Source organism: Mytilus edulis, chromosome 7, assembly GCF_963676685.1.
Source record: "Mytilus edulis chromosome 7, xbMytEdul2.2, whole genome shotgun sequence".
In the NCBI taxonomy this organism is placed as follows: Eukaryota; Metazoa; Mollusca; class Bivalvia; order Mytilida; family Mytilidae; genus Mytilus; species Mytilus edulis.
The window spans coordinates 14,752,222-14,770,340 of NC_092350.1; the positions used below are offsets into that span (position 1 = coordinate 14,752,222).

At 30.5% G+C, this 18,119-nt stretch overlaps 1 protein-coding gene across 1 annotated transcript in view; it reads left to right on the forward strand.

Annotated features, from left to right (window-relative positions):
• The window catches only part of LOC139482978 (choline/ethanolamine kinase-like), a 46,213-nt gene that overhangs the window by 4,470 nt on the left and 23,624 nt on the right, over window positions 1-18,119 (forward strand). The window contains exons 2-4 of the mRNA XM_071267009.1: window positions 7,150-7,204; window positions 7,546-7,642; window positions 17,696-17,912. Of these exons, the coding sequence (XP_071123110.1) occupies window positions 7,150-7,204; window positions 7,546-7,642; window positions 17,696-17,912 (369 nt within the window). The remainder of the gene's footprint in view (window positions 1-7,149; window positions 7,205-7,545; window positions 7,643-17,695; window positions 17,913-18,119) is intronic.

Consider the following 18,119-nt stretch of genomic DNA (forward strand, 5'->3'; position numbering starts at 1 on the left):
ATAAAATATTATAATGAAACATACATCTAATGTAATTATTGACATATAATAAATACACATTTTTAAAAATGCCAATGCATGTACACCCATTGATATTATATCGTCTTCCATTTTGTCGTGCAAATAAAATAACAGAAAATATTTTGAAAATATCATACGACTAAACTAGTGAAGCAAAGTAGATCCTTAAAATAGTTTCGTACGAATAGCATATCACATGTAAGGCGGAAAGTTGTCAATTTGTATATATACAGAAATCTTATTCATACAGTCAGGATTCTACTTCGTCAAAATTATCCCCCCATTACGCCAGTTCATGCTCACAATCGTAGAAATGGAAGCCATTGTAGGGATGACGCTCTGCCAATTTTGCTCTTGAAAACTGATAAATTTATCCATATAGCACCATTACGATCGTTATATGTCAGTTATATTTTTAAAGACAAATGTATCTATTAGCTATTGAGTATCAGTTAATGGTTTTGTCTGCATTGATTCAACTTAAAAATATTGTCTGTTCGGATGTCAGGTGGAATTTTCGAAAATTCTTAAGCCTTTTTATTTAAAAAATTTCTAATTAAATATTTCGTGGAAGGGCAGACTTAACATTTTCAGTGGTCGAAGATTATACACCCTAGTTATCACACACAAGAAAATCATATTTTTTCGAAGATATCCATTTTCATCATCCAAATTTAAAGACTGTCTGTCGTCAAGTACTTTTAAAGAAAAAAAATAGCTATTCGAACACACCTTCTCTGTTTTTGTGATTCATTAGATTTCACTTGACCCATATATTTCATCTTTTCGTACTGTCATTTTTTATACGTCCGGGACGGGACGTATTATGGTATACCGTTGTCCGTCCGTCCGTCTGTCCGTCCGTCCGTCCGTCCGTCCGTCTGTCCGTCCGTCCGTCGTCCACACTTCGGACAATAACTCAAAAACACCTTCATCAATTTCCATGAAACTTAAGTGAATTGTTTATATCTATTGACGTAAGCTCCCTTTTGTTTTTTTTTAATTTCAGATTTTAAGTTTTTGATTTATGGGGCTTTATTCATAAAAAAAGGGGGAATTTTCAACACTTCGGACAATAACTCAAAAAGGCTTTCACCAATGTCCATGAAACTTTGGTGAATTGTTTATATCTATTGACGTAAGCTCCCTTTCGTTTTTATTTAATTTCAGATTTTAAGTTTTGGATTTATGGGGCTTTATTCATAAAAAAGGGGGGATTTTCAACACTTCGGACAATAACTCAAAAAGGCTTTCACCAATGTCCATGAAACTTTGGTGAATTGTTTATATCTATTGATGTAAGCTCCCTTTCGTTTTTTTTTAATTTCAGATTTTAAGTTTTGGATTTATGGGGCTTTATACATAAATAAAGGGGGATTTTTAACACTTCGGACAATTACTCAAAAAGGCTTTCACCAAAGTCCATGAAACTTTGGTGAATTGTTTATATCTATTGATGTAAGCTCCCTTTCAATTTTTATAAATTTCAGATTTTAAGTTTTGGATTTATGGGGCTTTATTCATAAAAAAAAAGGGTGATTTTTAACACTTCGGACAATAACTCAAAAAGGCTTTCACCAATGTCCATGAAACTTTGGTGAATTGTTTATATCTATTAATGTAAGCTCCCTTTCAATTTTTATAAATTTCAGATTTTACATTTCCGTGTTATGAATTTTTATGCTTAAAAAAGGGGGGATTTTTCCAATTTTGGGACTATAACTAACACTTTCACAAAATTTTATGTATGGATGAAAAATTAAGAAAACAAACTAAGGTAGCCTTAATAGTGCCAATTTTTTTGTGCATTTTTATTTATTATTTGTATTTGACAGGGCTCACACTATTTCTAGTTGATCATATAAATTCATTTAAAGCATAAAAGACAAGTTAAAAGAGCAACGGGCGTATCATGCGCCTAAGCGCAGCCCTTTATTTACGTTATAAAGTCAACCTGTAGCTTTGATTTATAAAAATGATATAATCTGGAGCGAGATGCTATATGAAATACGTTTTAAAGACAAAATATACATCCCAAACATGCCCTACCATAAAAGGGTGCACTCGATTTTCTCTTTTCGATACAATCGCTACCAATTTTGAGGAATTTTTTCTCATAATGAAAGGGGAGACACGAAAATTTCTGAACTAAAAGATTGATATGTTCTCCATCCGTGTTAAAAAAAATTAAAAAAATCGGAGGTTATGCATTTTCTACATCCAACTTATAGATACCCATGTCGCCGACTTGATATCTTATTGTTTTGCATTACTATGTAATAGATAAATTGAAAACTTATGCAAATGTCGTTTTATTTGTTTCTATTAACTTTTTAAAATTTTGTTACTTTATCAAACATTACAGTAAACATTTATCGCCTTCTCGATAAACAAAGAGCTTCGATTCTTTTGTTCTATTTCAAAAGTGTTTCCGCCTGCATATATCAAGACAAATTAAGATTTTAATCTGCTTCCTCTGGAACCATACACATGGGCTCGATTACTGAATAGTCATATGTATTATTAATGTTTTTAATGCTCCAAATGATAGTGTAGATGAGGCATCCGTGTACTAGGGACACATTAATTTTTCTTCAAATTTTCGTCGTACCGCTGTCAATTTGTGTTAAAATTTTAACGTCGTTATCAATAAATATGTCATTGTTTACGAGAAATATGCAATTTACTATCATTGTCATAAATCCAAAATACGGCCAATTATATTATAGTTTAAAAAAGAAATTTATGAAACATATTTATATCCGCTAACCGAGCCCCTATTGAGATCGATAAACTCAAAAAAAAAAAAAAAGAAGCTTCGAATACAATACGGATATTTCTTAGAATTGACGGCCATCCTATAAAAGTTACGGCCGTCCTATATAAATAACAGTCAGTCTTTTCAAATTACGGTCATCCTTTACAGGTTACGGTCATCTTTTTACCAATCACGGTCATCCTTGTTTTATGTTACGGTCATCTTGAAAATATTTTGATTATGATTTACGGTCATCTTAACGATTTTTTCAAATCGAATTTCCCGTTTCATGCACATTTCTCGGAAGTATTTAGTGATTTCCGAGTGATTCTTTTATAAATTTACATCATTTCAATGTATGATTTGTAAAGAAAATGATATAGAAACACTTTAACAGACAATACAGTAACTGACCTAATTTTTCATCCGACATCTTGGGATGACCGTGAATGCAGTTACGGTCATCAGCTTTACCCCAGTGAGTATATGCACGGCTGGCAATCTACACACGCAGAACATTTGGTTCTGCAATAAAAACCGTGAGAGGATTTTCCGGTTGTGCTTGAGTGGAGTAATTGTCACCGCTTCAAAAGGTATTTACATTTCTAAATATAAATTTTCTTATTCAACTGATCAAAATATTGAAAATCGGAGAATGTCATGCTGTGGTGAATACTTTAACGAAGAGATACATGTATCATTTACTGTTGTACGTAGAGTTGAACTCCTACAAAATCAGTTGTCCCACAAGAAATTGCCTAAAAAAGTGACATTTCAATTTTGAAATGGTTCTATTTACAGACCTACAAGTTCAAATTTAGTTTTTTTTTTGGGCAATGGGTATGAATGTTGTTTTGGCGGCGTGTGCGCTGTCCGCCGTTGATAGACATCTTAATAATTCCAAAAACTAAATTTTTTCATGAAGTCATGCGTGAGGGAATCGGTTCTGATTGAGATGTTGAAATATATACAATAACAAATTTTTTTTTCGCAAGTTTAACTTAATATCAATTTATTGAATGCCTTGATTTTCCATAAAATATTAAATTAAAAAAATAATAATAAAATCATATTCAATGAATCTCGTTTAATTTTCTACGAAATAAAAAAAATCCATTTAAATTAAAATTTGAATCAAAATATTTCTTTAAAATATATAATTATAGAAACATAAATAATAATTTGATTATCTTTTACAGCAAAAAGAAATTGTTTTATAATGTTCATATTTTCTTAAAATGTATTATGATACATTCTTCTTCTGATTTGACACGGGGAAGAGAAGATATATTTGTATGAAAACTTTTGTATATCACAACATTCAAACTCTGGTAAAACATGTATACACAGGATGTTTAATGTCACCTGGTTGCTTTTATTTTGCACGTCTACCTGACAATATATTGTTATGTAACATTACATCCCAAGTCAGAGTTCACCTGGTCGTCAAGTGGTGGGATTTTGAAGGTATAGAATATTTATCAATAATAATTGTTTGGATTTTTTTTTTCTCTCGGGACGTAAATATTTTTTTGTTCTAAAAGGAAAGTATAAATATATTTTTTTTAAAAAGATAAATTATACAGAAAACAGGTAAAACGCCTTTAAAAAAGCAGAGAAAATTTTATTGTTAACTATTTTCTGGTATCAGAGACATATATACACATATATGTGTATATATGTCTCTGCTGGTATACAGTATATCTTGGATATCTGTCAAAATAAAATGTTCCCGTGTCACTCTTAAAAAAAAAAAATTTTATCAAGAAATTTTGAAATCAATCATATCGAAATATCACCAAAGAATATAACAGAAACATTAACGACTCTACATGAACAATTAAATTTAATCAATGAAGGTCGTACTATACAAATCCTTGATTTGATGCAACATTTCCATATACATCATCTGCCATTTTGAAAAATCCCGAAATATTAACTTTTTTAAATCGATTTTTGACAGAAATTCTCAAAAATTAAATTGTTTCAAATAATATTTTTCGCCAGTTATACGTTTGAATATACTTAATCGATTTGCAAAGTTTTAGTTTTATTAACGGAATTTCGTTATTTCATGTACAAGTAGACATGGGTATCGGTTACCGTACATTAGCATTGAGTTAACGGAAGATAACGAGAAAAAGTAATGTTTTTTACGATTCTCATTTGACAGAATTTAATCAAAAATTAAACTGTTAGGACCAACATTGTTTGAATGAATGAATCTTTATTTCCTCCATGTATATGAAGATTTTGCATACAAAAAGAAATTAATAATTATTTACACAATAAACAAAATATGATACATTTTGAGATAAATACCGAATGAAAAAAAGGTAAACGGACAGAAAGTCACAGGACAAAAAGTCACAGTACATAAAGTCACAAATTTGGTAGGACAAAAAGTCACAGGAAAAAAAGTCACAAACAATTTGTTGGCAATTGTTTGAATATATAAGAGAAATATCTTGAAATATTTACTTTTTAATACATATATTCATATTAAAGTTTAGGAAATGTGTCATTATACTTGAAAAATCAAGATTTATTTTATTTTAATCATGCAAAAGTTATATTTCTTGGCACCATGAAGCCATTTAAGTGCCAAGCCACTTTGACATTTTGTTTTTTTTAACAATTATTTGATCATCTTTGATATATTTTTGATAAATTTTGTTTACAAAGTTAGTTATATACAATAGTTTAAGAAAAATACAGAAATATGTTTGTAGAAATAAGCGGTTTTTATTCAAAGAAAATAATCAGAAAAAAAGAATTGTGACTTTTTGTCCAGTGACTTTTTGTCCTGTGACTTTCTGTCCTACATTCGAAAAAAAACAAAAAAAAACAACATATTTAGATAAACACACAATACACATATTCCAGTATACACAACAAAAACACAAAGTTTTTCAATCAAAGTCTATTCAAAATTCAAAATTAAACCTGTTTTCAAATATTACATGTCTAAATTTTTTAAACATGGGGTGAACATGTTTTGCTATGTAATACATCATTCTAGACCAATCTATAGGATCGAGATCGTATACTATATCATTAACAGCTCCTAATAGTACTTCAAGAAGATCATCGTCGTCTAAATTGAAAATGATCACAGATTTTTGAATGAGAAGTTCATCTACAATTTTATAAAACATATTAAATGGTTCGATTGTCTAGTCTGAACACTTCAATTTTTTAAATGTCCAGTTATTATGTTACAATTAAAAGAAATGTCGTTTTAACGCTATTTTCTGAATAAGGTCCACGACATTGTCGCTTATTATTTCTATTAAAGTGCACTTAGCTTATATTTATTCATATTTTCAGAATGTGCATTTGCTGCACTTTGTTGTTCGTAAAAACGCAATATGTAGAACGTTTATGTTAAAAGTTATGTGATAAACTGAGCGTCCAGTGTTTTTGTTACGCTTATGTTTTCTGTGGGGGAAATGACGACGTCGTAAATGATTTTAGTTATTTGAAGACGTTACGTTTGTGGGCTCAGCTTTGTGCACGCCGTCATAGTACTCCTCCTTGAAGTCTGTTATGTATTAGATACAATTCAAAGGTAACAATAAAACAGGCCGGAAACAAACGTTGCCGGATAGTTTTTCTGTACGAGTAGTCAGGCGAAGGTACTAGACGGTAAACTATAAGGCAGTTTGTTTCCGTTCTTTTTAATTTTGTAACCTTTGTTTTGTATCTGACCTGAACGTACATTTTGCATTTAAAAGAGGTAGCAAAACAAAACAGGTAAGAAGTATTATACTGTATTTTTTAACTCTTCAAAAAGAGTAGGGAGAAAAATATCATAAAAAATTATCTCTACAAATAAACCAGATTATGTTGATTTAGTTTCACGTTGCATTGAATTTATTTGATGTACAGATTTACATAATTATCAATCTAGAATATCAAACTTGGAAGACTTATCCAATCGAAAGTTTTCCCTATGATACAATGTAAAATATTTTGTCCCATAACACCCATTTGTCTTTTCATAGAAGACTTAGAAGCTCATAAAAGGTCATTTACCAAAATTTAAGCAGATTCTTGATTTTCTTTTTTTTTTATTTGAGACCCAAATAACACCAATGCAAATATAAGGTAAAAGTCCGAGTCAGCCTTTTTACGCCGTATTTTAAAAATCAAATATCTCGAAAAGGAGCTCCATGACTTATTAATATTTAAACTTATTTTGATGCCTATCTAAAACTCTTCCAAGTTAAATTTGAAATTCCAGATTGATTTAATTTCACCTTAGTACATCCTTAATATCATAATTATTAATTTTTATTACTGTTTATATTATTATAATTATTATCATAATTGATGTATTTGTATTTGTGTATCTTTTTTTATTGTAGAACCAAGAAATAATGGCTCAGGCTCCAAGTCAGCATCCAACACAAGAAGATATTGGTAAGCTGAAAATGTTACCAAAAACTAACTAAATTTTTAAATGACAAACCCTACAAAACTTAAATTACCAATACCAATAAATGTAAAACTTCTATCATACTCTCCATTAAGACATTCAATACCCTTTGCCTATGGGTCATAATAATTTTTAAGTATTTACACTCATCCGATGATAACCAAATTCCATGTGGTCATAATTAGAATGACAATTGACGATATTTATGGCAATCTAAAAGACCAAACATCATTCTTTAATCATTTATTTAAGTTATAGCATTAAGTTTTAAATTTCATTGCAAATGTTATTTTATATTTGTTTTTATTGAAACTTTATTTTACAGTTCCAATTTTTTTTCAAAAGCGAAGGAGGGAATGTCTGGAATTAATCAAAGCATATTATACGATAGATGAAGGTTCATTCGAATGTGTAGAAATCGGGTGAGTATTCGCATATTTTTACTATTAAACCTTTTCAACAACTCTCAACACCAACTAACGACACCTTTAGTTTACAGGTAAAATGATCGTGGTTGTCTCAAAATTAGAATAACATTTACACCGTTGATTTACCGAGGAAAGATCCTATTTCAAACAACAATGTTCAATATCTTTATCTTTTTTGTGTAACATTCTAATTTCGTGTATTCATACGACATTTAACATTGCATTTTAAAAACCTTCCGGTAAATAATTAATGCAATCATTTCACATCGTAATCTTCCTTTTTTTTCTTCTTAAATATTTTGTGATTACGTGAGTATTTAAATAAGCGTGTCAACACAAATTGTTCCACATGCCAAAGGGGTTAATTCGTTTTCGTAATGCTACATGTATTTGGGAAAGGAGTAGGTCCGGTAAGGACCGATTTTTGATAAAACATAAATTAATTCAACAACTTCCACAAACATGCAGGTTTCTTTTCAATTTGTTTATTTTTATCATTTTCCAACTTCACTTCCTAAACTAAAGAAATGAATCATTGAAGACCTTTCTTCTCTTCACTGCTAATTCACAAATGGGTTTACTTTTGTTAGCAAATACTTAATTAAAAAAAAGGTAAGGTACGAAACACAACAATTGATATTTATACAGTAATGTTGTTTGTGCTTTCGGTTTTGCCATTTGTTTAGGGTTCTCCGTTTTTTTATTTTTCTCGAAGTTTGGTTTATTTTTGAGACGACTCCTCAAATCTCAAGATTCAAGATTTATTAATCTTGAAAATCTTGAATCTTAAATGAAAATGGCATCCTTTACTACTTGACAATACTTTTTGGTCTGGTCAACGATTATATGTCAAAGTTTGTTTTAGAATTCATAGTTTCTTCTTTAATTAAGGTAGCACAATACAAAGATTTTATAACTCCAACTTCTAAGTTTTAAAATGCTGTAACTTAATAATGCTTGAATATGTATAACAGTGGTAGTTATGGATAGCTAACAGATACCTCTTTCAAATTAATTCAATGTTAGTATTATGCAACAATTATGTAAACAATTATAATGTTAACTGTGTATAAAATATTTTTCACCAAATTTCCTCTTTTAATTGAAATAAGCTTCTGCATAGGTATTCCTAGAGGGCTGATTTAATTATATGTTGTTCCTATGGCCATTATCTACAAAAGGGTGTCTCAGATTTTAGATAGAATGTATAGAACAAATTTTACACCTAATTACACATTATCTTCTTTCATGTGGTTAGGATGTTTACACTAGTTAGAGATTGATGAGAGAATGGAATACCATAGGGACAATTTGAGACACACTTTTGAAGCCCGTGATGTGTTGATTAAGATATCATTAAATTTTTCTGTATAGTTAAAGAGATGATGGAGCTAAATTCATTCAAGTGAACTGACCAAGATTTTGCCACTAATTACATAATAATTGATTACATAATAATTGCATAATAAAAATATAGCATTCATTTAAAAGATTAATCTTTTATCTATCTATATATACCTCTTTTATTATTTTTTATGCATTCATAAGAAAGTTACAGCATTTTAAAGGTTAGTGATTTGAAGTAAAACAATATTTGTATTGTGCTACCTTAATTGTCGAAATGAGCATCTGGTGAATCAAAATTTGAACCTGTTGCTATTATATTTAATACAAACACCCACTCTATTCAGCTCAAATTGTAAAATTTTATTCAATTCTGAAGCGTACAAAACGTTTTAAAATGTCTGAAGGTAAAGTTTGACATCGGAACTAAACAAAAGACGTCATACTTGTATGTGCAAGACTAGATCAACAATTCGTGGGATTTTTAATTTAACCCAATGAAAATGTTGATCATAAAAGAAATAGGTTCAATAACTTGTGAGAATTGGATACTGCTTGATATCAACTCCCATCATTTAATTTAAATAGTAAGAATTAACTCACCGAAATGCTCGTTTGTCATTATATTGAAATTAGATTAACCGAGTTTTATGTAATTGCTAAAAGCTACATCAGTTCAACTTAAAGTTACTTATAGCGTCAAATAATAAGGTTCCTATATTCTATAATTTGAAAAAAGGAAGATCATTTGCTTCTTGTTGTATACTTCTTGCGTATTAAAACATAAGCCTGGTACCTTTGATAAATAATTAGAAACGGAAATTTCCTGTCTCACATGATAGCTTAAAGTACCCAAATATATAATTTTCTATATACGTTTGCCGGACATAATAATAAGAAAAATAATTTCCAACTTCTAAATAGAAAAGTCAATTTCCGGTATCATAAGATAGCTTTATTTACATTGATTTAAAACCAAAAAAAACATAGAAACTATGCTTTATCCAGTTTATTGAAGGTCACTTCCGTCCTCATACAAAATGTTTACGTCTGTCTATAAAACAAATACATGGTTCTAGGTACTTAAATAAAGTGCAATAAAGTTATCAAAAAGTACCAGGATTATAATTTAGTACGCCAGACGCGAGTTTCTGTCTACATAAGACTCATCAGTGAGGCTCAAATCGAAATATTGATAAAGCCAAACATGTACAAAGTTGAAGAGCATTGAGGATCCAAAATTCCAAAACGTTGTGCCAAATACGGCTAAGGTAATTTATGCCTGGAAAACAGAAAATTCTTAGTTTTTCGAAAAATTCAAAGTTTTGTAAACAGGAAATTTATAAAAATGACCACATTATTGATATTCATGTCAACACCGAAATGTTGACTACTGGGCTGGTGATACCCTCGGGGACGAAACGTCAACCAGCAGTGGCATCGACCCAGTGGTTTAAATAGTTATCAAAAAGTACCAGGATTATAATTTAGTACGCCAGACGCGCGTTTCGTCTACATAAGACTCATCAGTGACGCTCAAATCGAAATATTGATAAAGCCAAACATGTACAAAGTTGAAGAGCATTGAGGATCCAAAATTCCAAAACGTTGTGCCAAATACGGCTAAGGTAATCTATGCCTGGAAAACAGAAAATTCTTAGTTTTTCGAAAAATTCAAAGTTTTGTAAACAGGAAATTTATAAAAATGACCACATTATTGATATTCATGTCAACACCGAAATGTTGACTACTGGGCTGGTGATACCCTCGGGGACGAAACGTCCACCAGCAGTGGCATCGACCCAGTGGTTTAAATAGTTATCAAAAAGTACCAGGATTATAATTTAGTACGCCAGACACGCGTTTCGTCTACATAAGACTCATGGTTACTTAAAATTTTACTTAAAGTCAATTCATGTCGACATATTCCAAAGTCATGTGCCACCCGACATTAATGCCTGTACCTAGGCGAGGTAATTATCACTAAACATTAAATGAAAACATTACAGGGGCATAAACACTTGTAAGATGTCATGTTTTTTTTCATTTCAGACTAAATGTGTCATATCTTCATCACAATTTTGCAAACATTTTGTACTAGTTCTTTCATACCGATCTACATCTTTCTAAAATGTCAGATTAGATAATAACACAAACAAAAGCTAAAGTTTAGAACATGACCTTAACCTTAGACCTAGACCTCAAATTTATTTTAATGAACTAATGACCTTAAATCAAAAATAGCCGAGGTTTATTTTTCCTATTCATGCGAAACTTTAATAATTATATCAATTTTGTCGAATACAGAACGTTATAACTCTCATATGGATTCTTTTTGTAACGTTGAAAATATTTTTCAAAATATCCTGAAGGTATAAACAAGAAATTTTGACACCCGATGTTAATTTCTTTTATGTCTAATACGTTTTCCTATTTATTTGTATTGTAGTCCTGTAATATTATGTTGTCATTTCTATGTTATATTTAACATTGCCATTAAAGTGCGAGGTTTGGCATGCCACAAAACCAGGTTCAACCCACCATTTTTTCCTTTAAAAATGTCCTGTACCAAGTCAGGAATATGGCCATTGTTATATTATAGTTCGTTTCTGTGTGTGTTACAATTTAACGTTGCGACGTTTGTTTTCTCTTATTTTTGAGTGTACATTGACATTGCGATAAGACGTGTCACGATACTTGTCTATCCCAAATTCAAGTATTTGGTTTTGAAGTTATATTTGTTATTCTCGTGGGATTTTGTCTGATGCTTGGTCCGTTTCTGTGTGTGTTAGTTACATTGTAGTGTTGTGTCGTTGTTCTCGTTTCCGTCAGTTTTAGTTTGTTACCCCAATTTTGTTTTTTGTCCATGGATTTATGAGTTTGAACAGCGGTATACTACTGTTGCCTATATTTATGGTTACGGATGAGATGCACGAACAAGGAAAACTGTGTTCGTGTGGACTTTTTTTTACAGAGAAAAGTATTCAGTTCAGCCGTGTCCTTTTCAAAAGCGCTATCTTACACCAAACATCTAATCGAAATAGAAATAGAAGTGGCGGAAGAAGAAAACTAAAATAATAATGAGAACAAAATCAAAAGATTTTTCCATTTTTCGGAGAAAACTTATAATGTCAATGTTAGGCGAGTGACTTATTTTAAAAAGACGCTTAGTTAACGACTTAATGCACCCACCTAACACACAGCTGTATTATATATCATTCGAAAGCTAATAATCTGTACTTTCTGTTTTGCCCGGTCATAAAAATATCGTACGGTGCATTTTCTGTTAAATCGAGGTCAAAGGTCATGAAAAACATTCCAATTTTGGCGATTACTTAACAAAAAGCTATTTCTAATTCTTGTACCATACAATTTTTCAAAAGATCATGTGAATTGTATATAACATGATACATTATTTCCAAATCAAACAAAAAATATGAGGTTACATGCGCAGTATCTCCCGAAATTTGAAATTCATCACAAATTCTTAAAAAATGAAAAATTGTTCAAAAAGCAAAATATATCTTAGGGGAATGATATTTGTGTGCTAAAAAAACTAGATAAATGTATATGTTTTAGGTCAAGGAATATTTGTTTTGTAATTTTAAGATGCAATTATTAATTATTGTTCATAAAACAGCCTTCTATTGAAGTGTTTGCATTTGCTTAAAATCTGCCATCTGCAAATAGCGATCATTTTGTTGTTCTATGTTAAGATAGCACATGTAAATATCAAGGTGTAGAATGGTTTTCCATAATAAGAGAAGGGGTGTTTAAAGTTCGAAAAGAATATATACGAGCTAATTGAGGTAAAAACAATGTTTTTTACGAAGTCAAACTTATTTACCTTTTGTAATTATATTTTAATGCAAACATGACTTTGCGACTAAATCGTAGGCAACATTGAAATAAGTAACCTTGTTTAGAAACACTTGGTTGTCTAAAGCAGGATGTAACCGAACAAATAAAATATAATGCTGCTGAATCTTATTTAGTTTAAAATCGTGATAGACATGTTAAATGTGTTTAGAAGTTTAATCTCTTTAATCATTTGAATAAAAGATGCTTTTAGTATTTTCAACATAACCTTTTAAAATACGAATGCAGGTCATTGTGTTTGTAAAACACTATAAACAGTGGTGAAATAAAGAAATGAAAAAGTTGAATACCCTTCCTGACCTAATAAGATCATTCGCTATTTTAGGCAGTGACCATGGTGATCGTTTTCAAGCTGTGCTGTGTTTTTTTCCTCTGGAATATTGTATCAACTTGGAGATATATATTTCACAAGGAGATGCCGCGAAATCACGTTACAATTGAGCAAGTGTTTAAATAGTGAGATTTATTTAATTTCGCGGGCAGTACATCGACTGAGCATGCAAAGTCAAATTAAGGAAATACAAAACTCACATTTATACGTCATATCATAAATATTTCCGACTTGTTATTGTTTCAGAGTAGTTGAGGCTAAATGAAATCGGTCTCCTCCTTTAGTAGTGTAGATATGCAGGCGTTGCTATAATGTTGCTACATAGAAATGAAAAGTTTATAATTGGGTAGTAAGAAGTGTTTTATGGGTTGTTTTATGCTCATCTCTTTTGTAGTAAAACTTGTTCTCAATTAACACTCATCATCGATTTCAAGATACGTGATAGAGTAAACTATGTCTGTTGAGGCTGTTGAGGTTTTTTTTTTAAATTTCAATGGAAAATACGATTCCAGCATTGTCACAACTTTGGCACTACTCAGTGATATGACATCATCTATATAGTGGAAAGTGAAGTTTCAAGATAATGGTAGCTTCTTATCAGTCATCATCAGATGCTCTTGCATGAAGTAATCATAGTATGAAAAATGAACTAGTCATTCAAGTTATCCAGGAGGTCTAGTTGCAACTAGAATTGTTGCGTATTAATGGTCTTTTTTCTTCAAAATTATTCTTTTTTGATGAATTTATGCATTTTAACAATGAACAACGCAATTTAAGCAATCAAAAAGTCAAGTTTTATAATGGGTTTACTGGTTTTTAATTCTTTGAAAATACAATTTTCATCAATTTATTTTTTATTCATTATTGTCCAAATTTTCAATTTAATTTTTATTGTTCACATTTTAAAATAAATAAAAAGTCTTTTTACTACATCAATATTTATAATAAAGCTACAAATCAAACAATTAGAAAAGTCGTTTGAATTTTATTTCAGTCTGGTAGTTACAATGCAGATTGCAATCTCTTAGCCCCCCCCCCCCTTATTTCAAGCAATAGTGTGATTCGCGCACATATTTTTTCAGATTCTTGAGGATTTGTTTATTAAATCTTATATTGACCACATACAATGTTTGAATAGAAAGAAAAGCTGTTTTTTTTTGGTAGATGGCGGTATTTTGGGCTACTGTATGAGCTGTTATGATTTGCTATTTGATTAGAAGTAAGCATTATTTTGGGGAATTTATGATGTCAAAAACTTCTTTGATAGTTATTACAGGGTTTTACTTAGTTTTTAGCAGTTGCATCAGAAAGAAAAAATTGGGTTTTCACACATTTCGTTAACTTTAACTGAAATTTCTGGAAACATGTGCTCTCTATCGAAACACAATATTAATAAATATTTAAAAATGCATTTGATTAATGACTGTTAATCTCTCTGCTAAACGTTTAAATTGTTTGCATATGTGAATTTAGTATATAAAAGTCATATTATGCAATCAAGCTGAAATCTTAGAAAATATGCACTATTTCGTTCTTTACCATTGGTCTTGATTTGACGGAAATTGCACCGTACGATTTTTTTACGACCGTGCAAAACAGATAGTACAGATGTGTAGCTTTCAAATGGTGTATGATTTAGCCGTATGTTGGGTAGGTGCATTAAAAATTTAATTTTATGGTTAAAGTCACTCGCCTAGTTCCATCTGTTACTTCAGTATAATTTTCATCGATGATTTAAATACCTGTTACAATCCCTCCTACAAACCAATACAAACATCTTTTCTTAAACTTTCCTTTGCCAACAAAAGTCTCGATGCCGTCAACTTGAGCAATATTCTACATTATAAATAAGGTCAGTCGAAAATATGTCTCTATTCTAAATATCATTCTGTTCCTTTCATTCATTATGCCTATACCAAACCAATCGAATTCGAATTTTCAATAACAAACACGTGTTGCAGGATCTCAATATTAACGACTTCAAGTCTAAACCTCTTGATTGCACTTGTGCTAGTTCTTAAAGAGTTTAAGTCAGCCTCTGGAGCTTTTATGAATCCATGTGAATTCAGGTCAATTTAAAACCGGAAGTGAAATTTTGTAAACCAGAAAACCTGCTTCTCATCCTTTTTTTGGCACAACTATATAATAACCATATAATTATTTGAATTTCAAATAATACTGTTTAAAAAAAAGAAATGATACTATAGATAGAAATACAAAAAAGTTATGCATTAATACTAGTGGAATTTTATTTTTGAAAGACTGAGCTTAACCATCCGTGCTTTTATCCAAAACAGATTGAATTGCAATTAGAATGTAAAATTTTTAAATTCTTTTCCTTTAAGCAATTTTTGGATCTTTTCTTACCGAAAAAGTATAGTAAAGGTGGGATCTCAATGACCCATGTCTGTAAGAGATAGACAAGTTTTCATATTTGTAAAGAAAGAGGAAATTTGTGCTTGAAATATCGATGTTCGTAACACACAAAAAACAATTGCAGCCCCTTTTTTCCGTCAAAATATAAAAAATGAAATGTTCTGTCCTAATTGTGTTTCTGCAAATTGGAAAGTTAGGGAAGACTCAACAGAAAAGTGAGATAAAATATTAGAAGAACGTCGTCAAATTTATGTGATAATATATATTTACAGCAAGTTCATGATATCAAGCTAATACATTAAAATGCATGCCTTAGTTTCTTGACATATGCATGTTGCTTCATAAAAAACTAATGTGTTTTCAACTTTACCATAAGCAATTACATTCGAAGAACATTTTTTGTAACATCTATTTCAACTTAATTTCAACTAATAATTTCCTTTTTTTTTGTGGGGGGGGGGGGTTATTTTTTTTCTAGAATTCTGTGAAAAAGTGGTTATCAAATTTATTGCATTTTAAGTTTTGATTCAGCTGGTATATAAGGAATCACATTTTAAACTAGGTACAAAATAGAATGATTGTTACAATTATATTCTTCCAAAACGAATGCACATATATAATAAATATTAATATTTTCCTTCAAAATAAACAGTATTATATACCGGTTTATGCCTGTACGAAGTCAGAAATATGGCAGCTGTTTTTCAATGTTCTTGTGATTGACTGTATTTAATTTTGTTAGCTTTTATGGAATCCCCTTTTTTGAATTTGCCTTGGAGTTTAGTACTTTTGGTTTACATCAATACATTTTTTTGTGAACATATTCTGCAAAACCATATATTTTGTACAGTGAACTTGCATGAATATAAGAAACTAAACGACATTAAACAGAAATTAACAGAGGTTTGATGCAAATCGAATCACATTGCTGGTATATTGAGTATTAACTCTAATATAACGTTCTTCTATGGCTTTGACAAAAAATCCATGTTCTAATATAAAACATTGGCTGCATGTGGTTGACGACACGATTATAACAGCAGTTGAACTTTGAACAACACCGGAGATCAAAATGGACATTTGTGCTGGTGTTGCTCGCTAAAAAATTTAGTAAACATTCTATAGTAAGTTTAAATGTATTTGTTCTTATTCATCGTTAAACTGTTGATATTCTTAAATGCGTTTTTTTCTAATAGTGAAAATTGCTGCTGTTTGAGAGTATTATAGGTTCGCATCGAAATAAAAACGTCATAAATTTTCAAATGAGAATCGAAATAATGTTTTTAACATGGGTAGGCATTATATTGTCACCATTTCACACCTAGCTAAACTCTTGGTATTAAGATATTGACAAACATAATGCCTGCCTATGTTCAAAATGAGCAAAGCGCATGCCATGAAAAAAAAAACATATTTCTTAATGTGATCCCTAAACCACGTTTGTACGTAAGATTAACAAAGAAATAAGACTTACCGCAAACAAATAATTTATAAAATTTACCTCACCGTACTGCTGAGAAATTCCCTACATTTTATTTCGTATACTGACCCGCTGCGAAAAAGAAATGTGTGTAGGTTACCGAATTTCGAGAGAATTTACTTTGATTTACTTTACTTTTGATGAAACAATATCACAAGGAGTCTTTGTGGGTTTCCAAATTGGTGAAAAATTGCTATCATACTTCGCACAGTTAATATGTTATCTTTTATTTGAAAATCTCTCATCTTCGAAACGAGCCAACATATTCAACTTCCGATGTAAACAGAGAAGAAAAGAGTTTAAAAGTGTTGATATAAGTCATTATAAGTTACCGTCATGAATTTAACAGTCAGCAAAAAAACATACTATAATTCCCCAAAATGACAGAATGTGAAACTTATGCTTAGATAAAAGCATAAAAGCATCAGTTATAAAACTTACAATGTTTTATGAAGCGATAATTCACTGTTTTGGAAAGTTTGTGAACGTTTGATTTTAAGAGGCAAAACATGTTAAAGATCTTCAAATATTTAATTAAGACCTCAAGCTGAGATATTGTTATATAAAGATTTATATTCGTTGACTATCAGTAGATCGCACGGACTCTGTTAATCGAAATTTTACTTTGTTTCTGCAGGGGAGCAACAACGAACTACATCTACAATTGCACATGGAAAACCAATGGAATAGAACACATCCCGGTTCTGGTTAGGATCTATGGAAAAATTGCAAAAGAGCAATTTCCAACGTTTCTTATTAACAACATGTGTGTATTCCTCCTTTTAGCTAAACTAAATCTGGGTCCAAAATGTCACGGATATAATCATAAAGGCAGAATTGAAGAGCTTTATACGGTAATTGTACTGATATGTGTTGTGTTCTCTATCGCAATATAGTTCGGTTCCTAATTAATTGTTGCTATTTCTCTTTTAGTGTGCTTTTCTTTAATTTCTAAAGATCAAAATAAAGGAAACATTGTAAAGCGTTTAAAATATCGTTTTTGATACTACCTTAAGTGATAAAAATGTTATCCATAAATTATGCATAAAATGCAATTTTTG